Source organism: Plectropomus leopardus, chromosome 14, assembly GCF_026936395.1.
Source record: "Plectropomus leopardus strain MGB_pleo_1.0 chromosome 14, ASM2693639v1, whole genome shotgun sequence".
NCBI lineage: Eukaryota > Metazoa > Chordata > Actinopteri > Perciformes > Serranidae > Plectropomus > Plectropomus leopardus.
This window is the reverse complement of record NC_142189.1, coordinates 32,317,076-32,329,433: the sequence shown is the minus strand read 5'-3', so window position 1 is coordinate 32,329,433 and position 12,358 is coordinate 32,317,076. Positions and strand designations below refer to the sequence as shown.

The following is a 12,358-nucleotide window of genomic DNA, read 5'->3' as shown; positions in this document are numbered from 1 at the left end:
GCATCACTCGTGGCTGGTTAAACCATTCCAATAGAAAACAATGAAATTAAACTGGCACTGGGACGTGACACATTCAGGTAGGGCACGTGTCAGAGCTAATTCAACAAAGGAAAAAATAATCTCTTCAAGCATTTTTAAAGACAGTCAGTGCATTCAGAATACCACCAATTTAAACTGTAACAGAATACACTGGTCATATTTTTTAATTTAAATCAGTATTGTTGTAACTGTTTCTTGTATTACATTATTCCCCAACACTCATGGCCTGTAAGCAATCAGATGGTGCTGTGGGTGGGCCCTTTTGCCAATTTGTTTAAGTTCTTTGGCTTTGAAATACCCCCCCCCCATATTTATAACGAAATACTATGACACAATACATGGGATAAAACGACCAATTAATGCGCACAACACTCATTGTCATTCACGATCCAAGCCAGCACTATGAAGCAGCCATGCCGGGCTACAATCGGGTTGATATCATATGGTCTGTACCTGGCATTAGTCTGGAGTGGTGAAAATAAAATATTAAAGGCGCACAGTAATAATATTCTCCAAGCCCAAAGTGCAATCAGTTTCAGTTTGACCTCCAAATGAAGTGATATGCTTAATCTTGGTAAAGTGTTGGCTTATTCAAAATCTGTCTAATACTCTGAATGCTTGATATTTGTCTGCAATTGGACTTCTTTTAGCCCTGATCAAAGGTCTCATTAATATCAGCAAGTACAATGTTATCATGATTGAAAAAAAAGGATGCCTGCAGCTACAAAACTAAAACCCAAGTTGTGAAAATCCTTAGTAATGCAAGTTAATATACTTCCCAACATCAAGCCTCTGATTTGGTCAACAACAGGATGCTGTTTGGGCTCTGAGGCTGTTATCAACTTGCGTATATGGAAGAAGGGGTGGGGTGTGTTAAGGGGCATTTTCAATTTTCAGCCTCTTTCATTCAAATGCGGCTAAGCCTGTAGCTTACTGATCTGATTTGGTGGAAAAACCATGTTAAAGTATTATTCAATATAAAAAAAGCTACGGGTTTTAACACATCTGGAGGGTGCAGCCCTTTCTAGGGAAACAGGACAGAGTATGAGACTCTTTATACTAATGCGACTGCAGCCTTGTATCCTCTGCTGGGACTTTATGCCTGTGCTGGGGCTATTTTTAGTCCCATTTCCACTGTGACCTCTTGCTACACGCTCTGCCTTTCTCTGAAGCAGCAATCTCTCTAACAGGGGACGAGTGATCTCACTTAATGAAGGTTACATCCTCTGCTCTCAACAAGGTACAACTTCAAAAGGAAGAGGAGTCAGAAGATTTATTCCTCTCTGGCTCTGTTTCAGAGTAGAGCAGAGGTGTGGGTGTATCTTCGCATCCAAATATCTAAATGAAAGCTTGGTCAAGTTTGGAGTTTTGAGCAGTCTTAGGAGATTCATTTGATTGCTCACAAAAGATACAAGAGGCACACACTTCTGAGCTTATCAACAAAGACCTCGCCTTCAGCTACTATCTGAAGTGTTTCTGTGATAAAGTACCGCTATCTTTAGATTTAACTCACGCCTTAAAAAGATATCAAGAGGTGCAGCTTCAACGCGAGAGTGTGAAACATCTTGTGAACTGCTGTCTTTAGATGGCACACAGAGCGACGCCAGTTGTGTTTCATAACTTGGGGAACAACTTCTTAATGCTTCAGCATATCCCACTGAAATTCATCTTAAAAACCCAGGAGAAACATTGATGCTGTCAGCTTGGGAAAAAAAGCTTTACATTTAGTTTTTCTGGGGCTGCAGCAGAACAAAAACAACATGTCTGTTAATTTCATTTTGAACAGGTGCAGGGTAAAGATGCTTTGTGGTTTGAGATGGTGATTTAAATTGGCATAACTTCAAAGAGCCCTACACATCAGGCTCTGGCAGCCCAGTCACCAGAATGCCGAATGCTGGCATTGTACATTTCTGCAAACCATGGATACAATTGTATGTTTCTTATGTATATCTGTATTTCTAGAGGAATGTGATTTATGAACTGTCATGTGGAGGTGGAGGGGAGGGTGGATGATGTGACACCTCAGAGATGCCTGCCAAGCTGCAGACCACTGTTCAAGTTGGTGCAAGTCATCCTGTGCACAAATTACTGTTGCTGTATGTTGCTTCTGTAATATATTGTTTTTGCTTTTATATGTTTTTCTAATGTTTTTACACTTGCTGCAAAACATTTTTCTTTTCCTAATCATAACCAAATGTTTTTTGTGCCTCAGCCTAACCACATTTTAAGGTTTTGCAGAAATGTAAATGCCAACATTTATTCTGGTGATTAAGTTTGGTCCTGAAGACAAAGGACCAATCAATTATTAGACGTAAGGTCAGACAGAAGTGCTAACATGCAAGGTAAGCCAGGTCACACACACACGCACGCACACACACACACAAACACACAGGTCAACCAAATACTAGTTTTGCCCCCATTTCTGTCTTCATACAGGATGCTACTAGTTCCACACATAAACACAGGGATAAATGAGAACTTAACTATTTCTTTTTGAAGTATTTTGCCTGTATTTGACAGTTGACAATAAAAATTGTCAAGTCTAAGAAAAATATCATGCTGGGCTACAAAAGATAAAATAGGGGTTAAAAACTGGATATGGAGTTTGAAAGAGGGCGGTATTCACATTGATATGCATTGTGGGAAATGTAGGATCTAGCACTTTTGGAGCTTGGCGCACAAGTGGGACTAAATGTCAGGATAACTTGGCTGCTGCTGCACAGAATTGCCCTTCTATACTTTGATCTATCTCTTGTGAGTCCCCCAACTGTGGTGCATTGTTTAAGGTCATGTGTAGGATTTAGATGGATATCTTGGCAGAAATGAAAAATATAGAATCAGAAAATTTAATTTAATAGTCATAACTATGTTTTCATTAACATATAGTCACCTGAAACTAACAGCCTAAATAAATGGGCCACTGCCACAGCAGGCCCGCAGCAGAGTGCATTTGAGCTTATTAACATTCATGCTCACAGTTAACAACTGAATTTACTATAAAATGTAGAAATATATCTAAATATTATTTAACATAATAAAAATACATATATTTATATAAATATATATAAAAACCTATCGTACACACGATACACGATTTAAACTCATACACACCATATCTTATACACATACATACAACCATGCATATATTTAAAATGCCATTAAAATGACAATATACAACAGTACAACATTATACAAAATGAGAACCCCTGAAACATCAGCTGTCTATGTTTTGTTTTATTCAGTTCTGTATTGTACAATCTGTTTGTTGCTGTTGTCAGCCTGTTAGTTCTGCTCTGAATGTGTGTTAGGTTGACGACAGAAGCTGTGCTTGCCCTCACAGGCATTGCACTACTCAACATTCTTTTACACAGCTGCATTTTCTTTTTCTCTACCTGTGGCAGCACAGCAACCTTGTGTGTGTTTGTACATTTCACATTGAAATCAGTCATTCCGGTCAATGCATCCTGTAGTTAAAACGATCTAGTTAATAAGGTTAGTACCAGTTAATAATAGTCAATGCTTCCAAACGAGTAAAAACAACTGCATTATCACTTGATCAAACTCCATGGACACACAGTGAAGCTCGCAGCAACCACACGCTGTAAAGACAAAGTCTTTGTAGCCACCGTAACACGATGCCCAAACTGATGTGTTGCCGTCACCTTAGAATGCACCTAGAATGATTAGAATGTTTATATCTTATATCCTTTTCCAAATAGTCTGTAATGTTGCTCTACAATAGCCCAGAATGGACAACTCTAACAGTGGCTCTCGATAGAGCCATTTGCATTTTTGTGTTTTCACTTATTTATGTTTTTGACGTCGGCCACATTAGTTCTTACATGCATGGCACACAGATGTTTAGCCGATGCAATCAGCAACCTCACATTTAGATGCCACTAAATCTTTAATACTAAATCTTTAAATCACAGAAGTGTCCCTTTAAGTCTCAGCTTCTCAGAAGAGTATTATTTATTGTATTTTAAATATATATTATATATTGTGAAAGATTATAGGGTCTATTAAAACCTGACCAATATTGGTTTTAGGCCAGTACTGATATGAGAGAGCTCTAAAAATCTACAATGCGAATACAAAATACATTGACAGTATATTGACTGATGATATTTTTAAACAAACATAGCATTAACAAACATTTTCTATCAGTATCAATGTAATTTAGTTCTCTAAAAGCTGTGACTCAGATATTTACTGAGGGAGGGAGACATTTAACACAAAAATGCCAGGGCTGTCTGGTGTGTACAATATGTAATTTAATATAATAATAATATAACAATAATATGACCGTTCTTGTTACTTATCGGCCAAAATATATTTCCGCAATAAATTAATATTGACTGATGAAAGACCAATATAGTATGTCTGTCTAGTTCTAGAGTCTTAAGCAGAGCACACAAAAGTTAAGTTGGGTACATGGTAAGGAAATGTCCACTGCTGGGAAAAACATGGACAATTCTTGACTGAGCAATGAAATATAAATCGGTTTCAAATGTATTTGTTAAAGATATAGTCAGTGTTTTCACTGTATGAAAAGAAAGAGAAATCTTTGAAAATATCAAAGAATGTCTTGAGCTTGTATTATAATGGGAAAAAAAGCATTGCTGTGTCATCAGAGCCCAACTGTTTCAGGATGAGATATCTGATCAAAATCTCATCATGTCCTGCTGCTTAGAGCTCATATTTAGGATGGAGCTGCAGGTTTTTAGCACAAACGGTAAAAAAGTACAGGAGCTGATGAATGATGGAGTCTGAAGAGATTTAGAAAATCTGAAAAGTCTAATATTGTTCTTTGACTTCAACATCAACTACCTGGCTGTTGCGAGAGCTTTTAACCACATCACTTGTGGACAGTGGCGGCTTGTCAATAGGGGGCGCTAGGGCGCCGCCCCCATCAAAATTACAGGAAAAAGTATAGACACACAGTACACATAAATCATGCAATAAAAAGTAATTATCACATCTGTGCACTCAGAAAATGTGTCTGACTTTTAATTTTTCAAGCCTTCTTCCCATCCCATATTGGGTTTATTCAGAGTTGTTTTTTGTGCAGGCTGAAATACATATGTTTCAAAGGCGAGGGACGCCGGCCAAATGAGTGTGTATGTATGTCGTTAAACTTTTCTTCCATGTGACTTCACGGTGGTCTCTAATTTGTTACTCAAAGATTCTCCTCCGGGCGCAGCTCTCTGCGCCCGGAGGAGAATCAGCGCGTGAGAATCAGCGCGTGAGAATCAGCGCGTTGTCTGTCATTGTTCATCCAACCTGATTGATTGATGATACCTGTCAATCAAAGTCACACCCCTGGCAGCGTAGATGCGCGAGCGCATCTGTCACAAACACAGTCAACAGACGGACCCGCGCATACGGATGCAAACGGACAAGTCACGACAAGACAGGAGACAATGGCGGCAGCAAAACAAAATTCGGTTGTTTCTTTACAAAATAATAATTTCACGAGGCGTTCACTGGAGGAAAAGAAGCGGATTAAGGAGCTTGGACCGGACCAACCGGATTTAAAAATCCAGCAGCAGGCAAGTGACCGTGGGCGGAGTTACACCCGGGGCCTCTCCTGCCTGTGTTATGCTAAACACAGTTGGCTAACTGGATGTGAAGTTAGCAATGCTCTTTATTGCTTTCCCTGCTTGCTTTTTTTAAGTGTTGGCACTGAACCTCTGTGGACAACAACGGGGGTCAGAGACCTGAAACATCTCTCTGAAAAATGCAAACGGCATGAAAGTAGCCGTAGCCATCTTGACAACAGCATGAAGCTACAGTTTTCTGGCAGAATTAGCATGCTCTCCATGGAAAAGAGACTCGTTTGTGAAATGACAGATTTCAATCAGAAAGTCATTGAAAAATTTGCTGGCCTGAAGGAGAGGAGAGCAAAATTTATGTTCAAGTAGAGTTTATAGTTGTGTTGTAATCCCCACTCCCCAGTGCGCCCCCCCAAAATTTTTTATCACCAGCCGCCACTGCTTGTGGAACTCATCAGTGAATGGAGTATACAGGTCATCAGTTAAGAAAATGAGATGTGGTTAAAAGCTCAGGAGGAAAAATTATAAGTGGACCATGAGTTTGTGTTCATGTGATCACAAACACTTGTATATATACACAACAAGAAAGTGATCAACCTGGTATCACAAAAATAAGTGAATTAAATATGACCTCATAATACCATATTACCTGGTGCCTTTTTATTAAAAGTATGTGGCAGTGCCTTGCAAACAATACTAATAGAAAGCCTATTAGGATCTTTAGTTTTGGTGGACCCACAAATCCTCTGGTTCAACAGCATCACACAATGTGCAGTGGTTCATGTTTAGACCCCATAGGTAGTATAAAAAGTGAGAAAAATCTATTTACGGAGGAGGTTGGGATGGTGAATGGCCAAAAAAAACAACTGGACTTTCACCCAGGAGACTGCTGTTTGTGTCCTAACAGTGTCCTGAAAGTAAATGGTAAATTGACTGTGCTTGTATTGCCCCTTTCTAGTTTTTTTGACCATTCAAACCTTTACAGGACATGTCACATTCACCCATTCACACACTCATACATACAGTGGTGCCCGAGGACACCGTACAAGGTGCCACCTACTAGGTAGTAACCATTCATACGCATGCATACTCTGACGCAGCATCGGGAGCAATTTGGGGTTCAGTATCTAGCCAAAGGATACTTCAACATGTTGCCCGGAGGAGCCGCTGACCTTCCGATTAGAGGACGACCCACTCTACCTCTGAGCCACAGCTGCCTCATACTGACTTCTTTTCAGATTACATACTTGCGTCCTTCACTTGGTTATGTCATGTTATGTGACTTATTTAAATCACTTAATGTACTTATGTCCTGTACATAAGTTAGTTCTTTGAAATGAAAACACAATCTTTTTTCAACCCAAAGAAGTAGTTTTGGTGCCTAAACCTGACCCTGTCACACCATGTAATGTTGTGTTAAAAGGTTGTGGTCCTTTCATATATTTCAGTGAGATTAGGCCAAAAATAATACATAAACAAGGGCAGGAGAACATTTCACACCTACCTCCGAATGCTGGCCTCATGGTGAAGTCATGATCATCCACTTTGAGCAGATGCTCTGTCTTTGTTTTGCGAGACTTGGTAACATCTGGAGGCTTCTTTGGCAAGGAGCTAGAGGAAGATGACATTCGCTGTTAGAGGGTACGCAACAGGTACACTGGGGTTAGGTTTTGAAGAGAAAAAAAGCAACACACCACTCCTGGAGAATACTGATTCAATCTCCTGTGACAACTGAGACCAAGATAATTTATTTATGACCTCTTTTTTTCTCATCTTTGAGACATCTGCAATCCAAACTTCTAAAAGTCCACACGCAAAATGTCTGCAGGTGAAAGCTCAAACAGAAACTACTCATTGCATCATGGCAAGGGAAATGCAAATGAATCATAGAAATGTTGAGATCAAACCCTGTGATCAAGCAAAGCACTTACTCTGACTGCGGACATGTCATTCCTGAAATTGTGCCCTTGGTTGAATTGAAAGTCGAGCTGTGATAATTGTCAGTGTGTCTAACAGTGATGCTTGTGGAGCTGTTTGGACCACATGCTATGTTAAATCACCTCTGAGGACAAATGAGCTTGACATGGTGTGGCTTTGACAAAGCGGTGACAGACAGCTACGTTTTCTCTACCAGCGAACAGAGATAAATGCAGCGCCCTCTCTGCCTTCGTGTCCATTTCAGGTTTATATATGCAACACAGTTTGTGCACCTGACTCTGAAATTCCTAATTTTTCTGGATAAACTTTTAAACTTAATCTCTGAAATAGTGGAAATAACATATCTTTCGGGTTCCTCCAGTCAGAAGTCAAAGTGAGTCACTGCCGCTTGCTTTGCTTGAGCACAAAGTGTCCGAGGGTTTTAGTCTCGCACACATTCTGGATTGAAGCTTGACATTGATTTGAAACAGATATCAGTTTAATCAGTGGTTACTTGTGCTAAAGCTGTTGTTATACTCTGTAAGAATTTTTGTGAATTGCTTTCACAATGCCTCTAATACTCTAACACTGTGAAGTAACCCATGAGCCAAGTCAAGTTCAAGAAGTAACTGTTATGTTGAAATATAAGTCCTGCAAAGTATGCTGTTTGAAGCTGCCCTCCAGAACAACACCTCTATACATTTTCTGTCAGAAGGACAACATTGTTTGTACAAACTATAATAATTATGACTTATGACCATTTTATGATCTGATTGCAATAGTTTGGTTAGATTCAACTGTGGGAGGCGAAGGCAAACAGCTGTCTCTCATGGAAAGTCCAAAGCTGTCTCCAAGCCATGATGTTTATATAAAACAATTTTTTGGAAGAAACATATTCAACACGCCCCCACTCACCCCCCCATTGCTGGAGTGAGGTTAAAACATCTGAGACATGGGCATTGCCATCTTGTGAGGGTGATATTATTGAGAGCCGGAGCCTGCGCAGTAGCGATATCCGCGGTTGGGGAGTTCCCACAGAAAAACCCATCTGACCAATCAAAGCAGCTCCATTGAATGAGAGTGCATGGATTGGCCTTTTATTGCAATTTAATAACTCATTAAAACTGTACTTATCATGTATCACCTTTTGAGTTTATAGTTTGGCCTATGAATACTCACTAACATGGAGGAGCGGGCTTTATGACCTTTACTGCATTCAGACACCAGGGGGCGCTCCAGATTGAAAAGTTACACTTTTGGAGAGCTGTCATATCGTCTATCTTTATATCTGTCTTTGATTCCAACTATTTCGATTCATTTAACATATTGAGAAAACTGTTTTAATTAAAGTAGGCCTATCTGTAAAATTGTACAAATGCTGATACTGAACTCATCCATAAACTAGAGACTGTCTTGTAATAATGCCTACTGATCTAATGTACACACCTATAAGTTTTGTGACTGCAATTTTGCTGCATTTGCTGAAAGAATAATACAGATTGTAAAGACAATCTCTCTTATTCCAAAATGCTCCTAATACTACAACGAGTCTTCCAAACTAAGCATAAAAATGTCTTTCGGCAAATGGCAACACCAGGTGCTGAAAAATTAAAGTTAAACCAAGTTAAACCAATAAAGTAGTTAGTAGCCATTAAGAGGCTGCCTCCATTAGCAAGTCAATCCCCATGTCAAAATTCTTAACTTCACAGCAGAAATAAAAATGTTTACAGCCAGGCACAGAAATGATTTTGGTCTGTATAGCTAGTTCCCCTGTTCACGACAAATGCACAGAGTATGATTTTTTTTTTATAACTCACCCATTTATACTTTATTAAGGCATGAGGTTGCCTTTGATTAAAACAGCTTCCTCTGTGAATGACAGGCTGTCTGCAGATGGTGTCCTCCAGTTTTCAGTCATATCCACCCCTCGCTCCTCCACCCCTCCGCTCCCTCAGGTCCAAATATGGTCAATTGTGGCTCCAAAGAACCAAAGATTGCGATGGCTGAAATGTTTTTGCATTTGAATGCTTTTACACTGCTTTTTATTTTCCGATGATGCCACTATGCTTCACACTGCATGAATGAATGAATGAGTGAATGAATGGGTGCCCCCAAATGCTGTTACAACATATGGCAATATGATTCATATTCAAAGAAAAACTCTATAGGATAAGATTTTAAGGGAAGGAAGAACCAAAGCTTACTGGTGGTAGAGGCACAGTGCTCTCCAACGCTAAACAGAGTCCTTAGTTGACTCCTCCCTTGTCTTCACCCTTCAAGGTTTAGAGGCTCTATGCCAGTGTCAATGTCATAATTTACACAGCCACAAGAGGTCTTTGTCTGCTAAACATGAGAGCTGGTTGTTTTATGCATTTGCATAAATGACAGATCGTATGTGTCCAGCTGTATGTCAAAGTGTCCTTCTGAACCCCAAAGTTCTCCTTGTGAGCTGGTTAGTGTCTTGAAGGCAGCATAACCACCATTTGATAGAACTGCAGTCCAACCATCTAAAATCATCAAACCATTGTTCGTTCAGGGAAAACTGACTGAGCATTGAGCGCTTTTACAGCAATGCCCTGAGTCACATTCAGTGGGCAAAATGCAGTCACTGGTATTTAATTTGCCTCATTTTGCCAATTCATTTTGTTTTAATGATTGTCATGATTTTCTCTGATCTTCAATGCATTTCTTGACAATCTTGTTTCTAAGCGTTACCATATGCAAACTGTTGCATGCCTTTCAACAAGATGTTCTGAACAAAGCGAGAGAGCTCCACTGCTGACACACCTAATTTATGCAGTGCACAAAGTTCAGACTTGAACGGTCGCTTTGTACCAAACCAGTAAAGAAAACATTCTTTTACAACTGAAATAATACTGCTCAGAGAAATTCAATTAGGTATCAGCAAACTGACCCCGTGCTTTTCACATTTTGATAAAACATACCTTTCACCAAACATACTAATAGATTTTGAACACTGTGCAGGTGATTTCTCATTAAGAACCTTCTGTTAACTTGTTTCTTTTTGTAAGTGGTCATTTTATGATTATTTGTTATAGAGGAAAATGTAAAACATTCTAAATGATATGGCAAGACATCCTTGAGCTCCATTTCACTCAAGCTTCTTAAAGTCATCATTGTATAGAACCCAGTTTAACAATTTCTACATAAATTAGTCGTTATATGCAAATATACAAAGTGACACATTTTGTGATAATGACAATTAAGTTGGATCACTTTTTTATGCTGCACAGCTCTCCACATCAACACGTGTTTATTTTGTATTTATTCTGACTTACGTTCCATGCTTTTGGGTCTCCACGGTGCCAGTCCATCTTCGCACCCGGTGGCCGTGCTTACGGCATTCACCGGTAATAACCAGACATAAAAGTAAAATCAGAGGTTTGGTCAAATAAGGCATCTTGATGGCGCAAATCCACAGGTGAGTCGCTTGAAATCTCCTTTCAGTCGGTTCATTCCAGCAGGGCTCAGCCGGCAGCGCATGGTTCTCAGCGGAGGATGGACGCGTCCTCGGCCATGGCATCAGCGTCTGCCGCGCGAGCCTGCAGGAGAGGAAAGTGGTTGTGTGCGATGCTGTACACGGTCTGCACTTATCCTCACGAGAGAGTGAGAGGGGGAGAGAGAGAGAGAGTCGGAGAGAGAGAGCGGCAGAGAGGGGGCTGAACATCTGTAGCCTACATGCTCCGAGGGGAAATCTCCCTCTCTCTCTCTCTCTCTCTCTCTCTCTCTCTCACACACACACACACACACACACAGAGGGATTATTTGCAGCCTGGCATGACACAACAAGAGAGGCAGATTATTCCTCCCTCTTGTAAATAAAAACCTCATCATAGGAATCACGTTTCACTCAGCTCAGGGACATGGCAGAGCAGTTTAAAAGCAACCCCCGTTTTAACGGCCGGAACAAGCATTTTCTATGGCCCTGAGCAAAATCATCAACCATTTCTGAATCGGTGTTTTGACTTGTTCCCACAACATGTGATGATGGCTGCTGTTTGGTTTGATTCTCTTCTTCTCAGTAACAGTGTCCTTGAAGGGTAAATATACGAATTGCAAAGCATCTCCACAACTGTCAATGCATTAATGTCTGTGGGTGCATGTTTGACATTGCTAAGCATTAAATACATCAATGAAGTCAATGTGTATCACATTAAAAGCAGTCAATGTAGTACTATTAACCACATTTTACCAATTTTGTAGAATTTACACTCCAATGAAAAAATAATCTATGTATTTATTAACAGTCATTTACTTCATAGTATTTACTCTGTGAAAAGATGGTCTTTTCATAAAACTAGGCTGTCTATGTGCTAGAAATACACTAATTACGCCTTATGACATCAGTGGCGCATGTAGATGCAGCAGTCAGTAGCTCCTAAAAATCTTGCTAGTTTTTTTTGTTATATTTTGCTATATTTTTCTATTTATACAACTCCAGGGCCCCTTCTGCTGAAACACAGCTTTTATATGATAGAGAAGCACTTATCAACATTGGGATAAGTTGTGTGAAGTTTGGACTAAATGCAACAGACCGCAAGAGGATCCCCACCAATGGCATATATCGAGTGGCCAATGAGACCAGAGGGGAGAAATGAAACTAAAAGCACTGGACATAGAGAGAAAGGAGAGCTGGCATCAGGGTAGGCTGACCCGTCTTGGTGACACCTAGGTTGACACATTAGTTGTGATGCATTAACTGTCCATACATTGTGTTTTTTTGTGTTAATTACTGGCCAACACTCCAGTCCTTGAGAGGCTGTACCAGGTTGAGTTTTAAAGCTTAATATGATACTGGTATCAAATGAAACTAGAAGACCTAATCA

The 12,358-nt window shown here is 39.9% G+C and overlaps 1 protein-coding gene across 1 annotated transcript in view; it reads right to left on the bottom strand.

Annotated features, from left to right (window-relative positions):
* The window catches only part of gabrr2a (gamma-aminobutyric acid type A receptor subunit rho2a), a 72,500-nt gene extending 61,275 nt beyond the window's left edge, over positions 1-11,225 (bottom strand). The window contains exons 1-2 of the mRNA XM_042500606.2: positions 10,811-11,225; positions 7,099-7,205 (exon numbers count right to left, since the gene is read on the bottom strand). Coding sequence (XP_042356540.2) covers positions 7,099-7,205; positions 10,811-11,199 — 496 coding nt within the window. The 5' untranslated portion in view covers positions 11,200-11,225. The remainder of the gene's footprint in view (positions 1-7,098; positions 7,206-10,810) is intronic.
* Positions 11,226-12,358: the final 1,133 nt, after the last annotated feature.